An 8,744-nucleotide genomic window follows, 5' to 3' on the forward strand; every position below is an offset into this window, starting at 1 on the left:
CACCACCAGGCACGACTCCGTGCTTCGAGAAGTCCTGCGAGTGGGAAGTGTAGTGTGTCAGCACTAGCGTTGGGTGGTGGTGCTGACAGGGAGAGAGAGAGAGAGAGGGGAAGAAGACCTCGATCTCCTTTAGGGAGTCGTCGGTGGTGATGCCCTTGTTGCGCTGGTAGTTGGTCTCGAACAGGCCCCACTCCTGCTGGCCGTACTTCTTCTCCTTCTCGGCCTGGGGCGCCGACGCCGCATACGAACGCACCGCCTGAGTGGTTCCCGTCAGCTCCTCCGCCGTGTAGTGCGTTCCAGGCACCGCCGTTCCTGCACCGCCGCCATCAGTAAGAGAAAGATATTGGGGGGGGGGGAAGAGATGAAATGAAATGATGAAGTCATGGGCGAACAAAAGAACAGCAACTTTTTTTAAAAAACGCAAGTAAGATTTGCTTGTGTTGAAGCCTGGTACCTTGGTTGTGAGCCATGATGCTGCAGATGGTGTTGATAAAAACTAGTAATTTTAAACATTTTTTTAGCCCCACTTTCATTCTGCAGTTGTCCCAGTGGCTGATTCGCCAACGGTCAGACAGCTCCCGGATTTATCCGAGTGCCAAAGGCGACGGCAGCCGCTTACGTCAGCTTTAGGTCGCTACGCGACATTCCTCTATGAACATACGTTTGCACGGCTTAGCCCTTTGTGTTGTGCCTCCGCAGGAGAGGGAACATCCTGCTCAGCTTATTGTCCTTCTTCTTCTCAGGTGGGGGCGGCAGGGGGCTCTGGTCCAAGTCGTCGGCCTCTTCCCTCTTGGCCTCTTGTCTCGCCTCGCCTTCCTCCTCTGCGATGGACTCGAGCCTCATGTCGCTCAGTCGGCCCTGCAGCTCTGCGGCCCCAATGGCCACCGTGGCTCGGCGGCGCAGGGCCACTCTCCTTGGCGACTCGTAGGTCGTGGGTTGCGATAAGGACGAGGCACTGGGCGAGTCGCCGACCTTTGGCTCTGCAGGTGGAGTGCGTGGGGCGATGAAGATGGGCGAGTCCTGGTAGGCCGACGGGTCGAGGTCGAACGAAGGCGGTGGCCGGGCGAAGTTCCAGCTGAAGCGTCGGGGCCTCCTGGTGGGGACCGCGCCCGAGGACTGTGCCTTGCTGGTGGTGGCCATCAGGTGCTTCTAGTTTGGGATGTTGGGTGTTTTGCCACCAGCTCGACAGCACACAGGCAAGGAGCTCACCATGCGTTGCCTGGAAACGGAGATAATTCCAACCAATCAGGTTCTCTAGCAACGGTTCACCGGCAGGCCCAGATACAGTGCAGGTCTAAATCAGGAGAACCGGGTGCATCCAGGTGTTTCTTCCGAGATGCAAAACAAGAGAAGCTGGAGAGGAACACCACGTGAAGTAGAAGAAGATGTGTTTTTGATATATTGTACAACCCCTAGTGGGTGCTCTAGTCGCGACTTGCTACCCTGCGCCGAAGCAGGGACAGGAAGCTTCGCCTGGATTGTGATAGCGCCTTCTTTGACCTCCTCTTCTCCTTCTTCACACAATCCTCGCCCTCGCTGCTGTCTACATCGCCGTCGCTTTGGAGGCTCATCAGCGCCTGTAGCGCCTTGCTCAGTTCGCCGGGGCCGTAGGTGAGAGACAGCCTCCTGGGCAGCTGGGCTGCCTCTGCGAGCTTGTGTCTGGGCGAGCTCAGGAGGTCCACAACGTCGAACGATCGGCTGCGCTCCTTCTCCCCACTCTCCTCCACCACCACCTGGGCGCACTTGGCCAGCATGACCTCCTGGCTCTTGAACAGCTTGACCTCCTCCGGCTCGGCCAACTCGGGCAGCCAGCAGCCGTCCTCGTCCTCTTCTTCCTCGATGATCGGCTGGGGCTGGCGCAAAGGAGATGTGTACCGAGGCGCGGCGAAAACGGGGTAGTCGCAGTCGGTGTCGGGTCCCAAGTCGAACGAGGAGGATTTGTGCAGGAACGTTGGGAGGTTGAACCGGCTCCCGTTCCTCTTTGTCGCCACTCTGCGCGAGCTCTCCAGCGCCATTCGATTATGTGGTTTCCTCTGGCTTGTCGGGTTCGGAGGGTACAGGTGATTGTGGTTGTGGTTGTTGGTGGCGGCTGGTCGAGCCGAGATGGCACTCAAGGTTGGAGAGCAGTTGGCCGTGGGTTCAGGAAAGTCGTATGGATGACTGCAGTTGTGAGAAGGTGGTGGGACGAGCTCGTCTGGGGTGGTTGTGGGGATAGTTGTGGAGTTGGCTGTGGGTGGTAGCTGGTGTGATATATCTTTGTCTCATCTCGTTGGCTTTTGTAGGGGGTAGCAGGGAGGACATGAACAGTGCGCTAAGTTCCCACCAGTTGCTGTGAGCGAGCTGTGTTGCTTGGCAGCTGTTACTCCCACCAATGGCGGCCCCAGATCCAGGCCCGTGTAATCCATCGATTCCTGACATCTCATGACAGAACCCTTCCTTCGCGCATGCTTCTCCGCTGGTGTTGCGAGGGTGGTTACGCAGTGCTCTTGGCCGCAAGGTGCTCGTGGACCCACCTGCGCTTCACCTCCGGCGAGAAGGGCAGCACGTAGATGGTGTCCCCGCTCAAGATTATGACCGTCCACGAGCACCAGGGGCAGCGCACAGGTCAGGTCGAGCTTGGCCACTGGGACCGCCACTCTTCTTGGCCGTAGGCGCGCTTTGAACTCTTCGGGGGCGGGACAGCTGTCCGTTCGTGAGTAGCAAAAGGTCGGAGAAGAGGAAGTAGTGCCGTGGGAAGAAGTCAGGCCGGTCCTGCTGAGGTGCCAACATACACAGATCACATTGTTGCGCAGCGTGGCCTCGCGCCAAACACGCGCTAAGGGGCTGACCTTTGACGCGTCGAGCAGGGTGCCTTCTTGAAGGTACTGACGGCCAGGCTGCACGCCAAGGTTCTGCACACAGTGCTTATCAGTGAGGGGAGGGGTTTGATGATGGCAGATATAGATGTCAGTGCACAATACACCTCGACGTTCTTGATCTGGCTCTTGATCCTGGCCACGGCGGCCATGTCCTCCTCCCACTGCTTCGTCTCGTTGACGCTGGCCACCACCTTCTGAATCTTGTCGAGCGCACTGGTAATCTTTGCGTCGTCTGGGTGGTTGCTCGCGGTGTTCTTCAGCAGCTCCTACGCTCACAACAACATTAGATACTGGCAAGTCAGAGTTTAGATCACGTTGAGGCGAGGGCTCAGCGTACCCGATGGAGGAGCTCCATCCACCTCCTCCTTGCTCGCCACCTCCTCCAGCATCGGATTTCTACAAGCATGCCACAGGGGCCAGACATCAGCACCAACAAGACAACATACTGCAACTGGGCAAGCACTCATTGGGGACCTGCGTTACCTGAAGAATCGATCATGACTTCGAGGTCGTTGATGTAGTCCTGCTCAGTGCTGGTGATCTCGTTGATCACCCGATTCCGCTGGCGCACCTGCTCGGGCACTCTGTTGCTCACGCGCAGCGGCCTCTTCTCCTGCTGCCTGCGCTCCTCCTCGGCCTTCTCGAGGTACACCTCCAGGCTAGTCGCCCTGTCCCTGTGTGCGTGTGCGGTGGTGTTATGTGTGCCATGTTGTCGTGTGTCGTGTGCGTGTCATCAAGCGCACGTCTGCCTGTGGGTCAGGTCGAGGTTGATCTGTTCGTGGCAACTGGGCACGGAGCGACGCGGTCTCGGTTGACGTCGTCTGCTGTGTCAGTAGCGTGTCCCTGACGTCGTCGGGTAGGACCGGCACGGCAGGCCGACGAGAATCTCAGTTCCTGGCTTCCCTGGCGCTTGAAGAGGCTGAACCGCCTCTTTCGCTTTCGCTTTCGTTTAGTTCGGCTTTCGCTTTCGCTTTTTGTGTTTCGTTTGCTGCTTTTCGATCTTCTTGCCCAGGTTTCACGCCAGCCATAACAATTGCCACACAACCAAGGACAGGTTTGTGTTGGTGATGGGGTGAGATGCTCTTGGAGGGAAGTGATGAAGAAGAGAGTACCTGGGCAGAGTACTCGGGCGTACGAGATCGTTGCAGGGAGCCCGCGGTCGCTCCCATTGCTTGGTCCTCTTACCGGACGGGTACCGGGACAAGTCTTACTCACGTTCTTTTCTTGTTTTCTCAAGCAATAGCGCCAAAGACAAGGACCGAAAAGAGGGTCGTGTGGCCTTTATCCAAGCCAAAACCGGTCGGTTTCACACATTCCCTTCCGCCTTCTGTACAACTTCTCTTTTTTAGAAAAAGGAAGGAGAACCTGGTGGACCACCAGACGGGAGCGTCAGGGCAAGTCGGTCAGGCTCTTCTTGGGAGGCGGCGGCTGGCTGTGGGGTCAATCAACGACGCGGATTAGTCCATGAATCAACCTCACTGAAGGCCAAGTAAAGGTGGGCAGTAGGTACTCAAACTTGGTCTCGACGCGCTTTGTCTGCTTCTTGAACTTGCCGTCGTGCGCTGTGCACAGCTATGGTCAGTGATATTGATTGATGCAAGGGGGGGGGGACGAGGTGGTACCAGTGTGGCCACCGCCAGAGTTGCCGTTGGCCTTCCAGCCGGGCTTAAAGTTGGGTCCATGGTCCACTCGCTCGAACCCTGGCCCCTTGCCCGCCTCGTTGATCTTTGCCTCAAACAATGCTCTCTTGTCCGCCATCTTGCTCCTTTCGTCTCGTTGGTGTTGTGGTCTGTGCGCCGTCTGCTCGCAGTGCAGCAACCATTAATTAAGTAATTGAGAAGAAAAGAAAAGTGCAGAAAGAAAAAACGAGAAAAAGAGCAACGCAGGCAAACACAAGATGGAGACGAAGGGCCGAAATCACCAGGCGCGTAGTTGTCTGCATTAGTGATCGGTCATGCTGAAAGCCTTCCGTAAGCGCATCGTTACGATGCTTGTCTCACTCAAGAGCCGCGAGGCGCTGGGAAATGGCCCAGGAGGTACGGGCCGGGCTGGAAGTGTTGCTACGTTTGCATCCTCGACCTCTAATCTCCTTGTAGAATTGCTGCCGTTTGCACCAACCGATGAAGAGGTTGCTGAAGTTTGGGAGCGCTTCGCGAGCAAGGACCACCATGTGCTCGACGTCCTGCTACAAATCCTCACTCTCGTACGCTACCCCGTACGCTACCCGGCAGCACGAGAAGGCGAAGGCGAGCCGTTCTCAGCTGCGATTACGGTACTTCTCAAGGTCATCTTCAACTCCCCAAGGTACGATTCCTGTAGTGCTTCAACGCTGCACTCCTGACCGATCTGCACGGTGGCGTTGCAGTTCGCTCGAAACGATTGAACAAGCTCTACATGCCTTGAAGCTCCAGTTCTCGAGCGAGCTAGATGGCTTCCTACAGTGCGCAGAGCAGCATGCTGGATTCACCGCCCAAGCCATCATTAAGGCCAACCCCAACTTCATCAGGTACGTCTTTTCGTATTTGGAGGCCTACGTTGCCTGACGATCGGGACCCCAGGCGAGCATTGGTGTTCTATGGGTTCGTGATCGCGCACCTGCACGACGAAGCCAAGCTGTTGGCGCTGCTGGGACCCAACTTCCCTCGAGTGAAGACCAACACGGCGGACAACACCGTTCTCACGACCCTCCTCGTTCACGGTCTTCAATCGCCGCACACAGACATCCGAGGGAAGGCCATAGAGGTAAGCCCCATTCACTGTCTCAAGTGGCTGCGTCGTTCCATTCTCGAAAAGCTCACACGACTCAACAAACTCTAAATCATCAGCTGATCGGCCGCCTGTGCCTCTCTTCGGAGAAGTCGTCCACCAGATGCCTCCCGCTCTTTGAACGCGCTTTATCAAAGGGTAGGTGGGTGGCGTGGGCCTGTTACACGAAAATGCCCGAACTTACGCGGCTCTTATGCAGATTTAGAGCCTCTACGCGTCGTAGCGCTCAAGATCATATGCGACCTCTGTTTCTTTTACCCGCCGCTCAACGACGTCGAGCTCACGTTCTCGTACGATCAAGAGAGCGAGCCTTCTCCGATGTGCTTCACAGTGCTTGTTCTCGAGTTGCTCTCCGGTAGGCATTACAACTTCATGTCTTATCTGTGCTTGCTCGTAGAAGTTGCTCAACTCAGTGTATGCATATGCAGCTCCATCTAAAGAGATGCAGCTCATCGCCACAATTGCCATCGCTCGGATGCTGCACCACTCGCGCTACGCCGAACCAGAGAAGCTGGTGCGTGCACTCTCAAGCTCAAGCTTAAGCTATGTGTGCCGCTTGCGACTGGCTAAACCTCTTCTACCTGTACAACAGCTCTTGGCTTTGGCGGATAAGTACGTTACTCCGTACTCTCTGTCGGCGGACTCCATGTCGCTTGAAGAACATCAGCAAATGATGGAGATCATCTACGTCTTCTTTCAAAAGGTATCTCTCCCCCCAGAATCGCTTGCTGATTGACGAATGCAGCCTCACCCGGTGTGTCAGTACGCCGACAGGAAGGAGGCTCATCAACCAGAAGTCGCGAACACGGTCGTTCTTCTGGTCATTGAAGCGCTTGAAGGGCAGGTGATCCCTCCTGCAATATACAGCCTCAACCCAGATGACCAGCTCTTTGCCTATGCCGACGTAGAGCTGCCGCCCACAGTACGCACTCCTCGCTTTCGGCTACCGTATGCAATGGCTAAGCCATAGCGCTCCTGCGTTTAGGCCGCGTTCCTTGGCTTCAAGCGCAAGGCCAAGTTCCTGCTCTCCTTCCTGGACTCGGCACTTGTGCCCACCATTGTGGAGAGCATCCAGTACAACGTTGCCACTTCAATGCAAGCGGAAATGAGCGCCGAAGAAGCGATGACGATCCTGGGACTTGAACTGTAGGGAAGTGACTTATCGAACGCTGTGTTTGCTTCACCCGCACGCTTCACCTTGGAGCAAAGGGGATAGGGTTAAGTTTTTGATTCGCGTTTATGTTCAAGGGTGTCGCAAGCATCGCCAACGAAAATTGTAAGTTACATCACCTCCCCATTCTCTCTCTCTCTCTCACTCATACCTCTCATCCCTCGGGGATTCAGCTCGAATGCTTTCGCTGGAGCGGGCTGGAAGGGGTAATCGTGGAGCGCTCCATGGAGAGGATGTGGCTCTGCGTCCACTTCCTCTTCTGCTCGACGGAGACGAACGGGAGCACGTAGGTCGCCTTCGAGCTCTCCATCTCGATCGAATTACTGCCGTCGTCGATGCCATTCATCCTCAGATTCACGTGCGCCTCGGAGAGCGGCAGCATCTCCAACACCTCGAAGTGCTTCGACTGCGATCCCTTCTTCCCCTTCGGGCTGCCGCTGCTGGCAGGCCCCTCAACCAGGACAAGCAGGTCGGAGAAGAGGAAGTAGTGCCGCGGGAAGAACTCGTTACGGTCCTGCAGCAGATGAGGAAACGGGTACGTCAGCCTCCGCCATTGCATCGCACGGTGTCAGGGTTGCTTTCTTACCTTGGAGGCTTCGAGCAGAGTGCCCTCCTGGATGTACTGTCGGCCGGGCACCATCAGCTGCACGCCGAACTTCTCTGTGTTCCTGAGCTTGCGGATGACCTGAGCCATCGCCTCCACGCAGTCCTCCTGATCCTTCCGCTCGTTGACCGCCGCGACCACGCTCTGGATCTTTGCCAGCGCGTTGGTGAGCTTGACGTAGTCCGGATGGCTGGCCTCGGTGGACTTGATCAACTCCTGCTCGGAGGGAAGGACAAGGTAAGCATCATCATCATCGTCATCAGCCTCACCAGAACCGAGAATGAAATGAAGCGTACCCTCAGGAGAAGAGGATACTTGCAGATGCGCTGCACCGGCTTGATCAGGTAGTCCCTCAGCGACAGCCGGTTCGTCTGCGCGTAGGCGCGGCTGAAGAACGCGCGGAGGCGGGCGCTGTGGGCCTTCTCCAGCTTGAGCGCCAGCTCGGCCGCGACCGTATGGTTGGCGCAGTACTTGGCGTACATCTTCAGGTAGTCTCCCTGTTTGGTTTGGATTTGGTTTGTTGTTTGCCGGTTAGCTGACGTTTCTTCTCTTAGGGCGCAGAAGGCGGGTAACGTACGAGAAGGAGGAAGCTGTCGCCCAGTTCGTTGCCGTTGGTGTCCTTCACTCGCTTCACCATATCGGCGAGCAGCATCCTGTTCACCTCGATCAACTGCTTCACGTTGGAGAAGAGCGTGCTGATCTCCTCCTTCGTGACGACGTGCTCCTCCAGCATCGGCGTCTCGAAGACCGACACCATCACGTCGAGGTCGTGTACGTAGTCCCTCTCGGTGTTGATGATCTCGTTGATGACGCGGTTCCTCTGTCGCAGCTCCTGGGGCAGGTCCTGGCCCACGTCCATCACATCTTCCCTGGTCGGCTTGGTCAGTGGGCTGTCGGTACGGCTGAACATGCTCCCTCGACCCAGAGGCACCGCGTCCGAGCTGCTTCATCACAGTCGGCGATGCAGGTAAACCAATCAGCAATCAGCTCCCAAATATAATTCTTATAACTGACCAACCAGGTTAGCAGGATTGGTTACCTAGCAGGACCACTTATGCTCGCCATGGCGACCAGCGGCTCCACAGACCCGAACTTCTTCAGGTTGGTCCACGACGTGCTGCGCTTGAGGGTGCCCTTGCCGCCCTGCTTGTGGATGACTTCAAGCGGGTGCCCGGCGCCCTTGGGCGTGGCGGGGCACCTGGCCTCGGCCTCCTCTTCAGCCGCGAGCTGGCCCAGCTCCTCGGCGAGGTTGCACATCTCGAACGACACCGTGGCCCGCTTCGTCACGCGTCGCTCCTTGACCGTGGCCGCAGCGTGCGAGCTGCTGCGAGGGGAGCACGAGTCG

At 56.9% G+C, this 8,744-nt stretch overlaps 8 protein-coding genes across 8 annotated transcripts; 1 reads left to right on the plus strand and 7 right to left on the minus strand.

The window, feature by feature from the left end:
- Positions 1-57: 57 nt before the first annotated feature.
- On the minus strand, positions 58-470 carry ACA1_346840 (uncharacterized protein; the record flags this gene model as incomplete). The annotated part of the gene is made up of 3 exons (XM_004334459.1): positions 58-63; positions 119-312; positions 455-470. 3 exons carry the CDS (start codon positions 468-470, stop codon positions 58-60), a joined length of 216 nt encoding a protein of 71 aa, XP_004334507.1.
- Positions 471-672: 202 nt separating this feature from the next.
- Positions 673-1,140, minus strand: ACA1_346850 (uncharacterized protein; the record flags this gene model as incomplete). Its single annotated transcript, XM_004334460.1, has 1 exon — positions 673-1,140. One exon carries the CDS (start codon positions 1,138-1,140, stop codon positions 673-675), a length of 468 nt encoding a protein of 155 aa, XP_004334508.1.
- A 284-nt stretch (positions 1,141-1,424) lies between these two features.
- On the minus strand, positions 1,425-2,015 carry ACA1_346860 (uncharacterized protein; the record flags this gene model as incomplete). Its single annotated transcript, XM_004334461.1, has 1 exon — positions 1,425-2,015. One exon carries the CDS (start codon positions 2,013-2,015, stop codon positions 1,425-1,427), a length of 591 nt encoding a protein of 196 aa, XP_004334509.1.
- An 800-nt stretch (positions 2,016-2,815) lies between these two features.
- ACA1_346870 (uncharacterized protein) lies at positions 2,816-3,213 on the minus strand (the record flags this gene model as incomplete). Its single annotated transcript, XM_004334462.1, has 3 exons — positions 2,816-2,823; positions 2,956-3,124; positions 3,196-3,213. The coding sequence occupies 3 exons, from the start codon at positions 3,211-3,213 to the stop codon at positions 2,816-2,818; spliced, it is 195 nt and encodes a 64-aa protein (XP_004334510.1).
- Positions 3,214-3,614: 401 nt separating this feature from the next.
- On the minus strand, positions 3,615-4,027 carry ACA1_346880 (uncharacterized protein; the record flags this gene model as incomplete). The annotated part of the gene is made up of 2 exons (XM_004334463.1): positions 3,615-3,761; positions 3,971-4,027. The coding sequence occupies 2 exons, from the start codon at positions 4,025-4,027 to the stop codon at positions 3,615-3,617; spliced, it is 204 nt and encodes a 67-aa protein (XP_004334511.1).
- Positions 4,028-4,247: 220 nt separating this feature from the next.
- On the minus strand, positions 4,248-4,616 carry ACA1_346890 (uncharacterized protein; the record flags this gene model as incomplete). The annotated part of the gene is made up of 3 exons (XM_004334464.1): positions 4,248-4,290; positions 4,369-4,420; positions 4,481-4,616. The coding sequence occupies 3 exons, from the start codon at positions 4,614-4,616 to the stop codon at positions 4,248-4,250; spliced, it is 231 nt and encodes a 76-aa protein (XP_004334512.1).
- Positions 4,617-4,812: 196 nt separating this feature from the next.
- Positions 4,813-6,774, plus strand: ACA1_346900 (HEAT repeat domain containing protein; the record flags this gene model as incomplete). Its single annotated transcript, XM_004334465.1, has 9 exons — positions 4,813-5,162; positions 5,224-5,364; positions 5,417-5,600; positions 5,684-5,762; positions 5,824-5,979; positions 6,053-6,138; positions 6,217-6,327; positions 6,388-6,546; positions 6,610-6,774. 9 exons carry the CDS (start codon positions 4,813-4,815, stop codon positions 6,772-6,774), a joined length of 1,431 nt encoding a protein of 476 aa, XP_004334513.1.
- Positions 6,775-6,964: 190 nt separating this feature from the next.
- ACA1_346910 (RhoGEF domain containing protein) lies at positions 6,965-8,719 on the minus strand (the record flags this gene model as incomplete). Its single annotated transcript, XM_004334466.1, has 5 exons — positions 6,965-7,309; positions 7,382-7,615; positions 7,696-7,896; positions 8,025-8,340; positions 8,439-8,719. Coding segments are annotated over 5 exons (1,377 nt in total), but the record flags the coding sequence as incomplete, so codon positions are not given.
- Between the last annotated feature and the right edge of the window lie 25 nt (positions 8,720-8,744).

The sequence above is a fragment of the Acanthamoeba castellanii genome (assembly GCF_000313135.1).
Source record: "Acanthamoeba castellanii str. Neff unplaced genomic scaffold scf7180000084658, whole genome shotgun sequence".
In the NCBI taxonomy this organism is placed as follows: domain Eukaryota; phylum Discosea; order Longamoebia; family Acanthamoebidae; genus Acanthamoeba; species Acanthamoeba castellanii.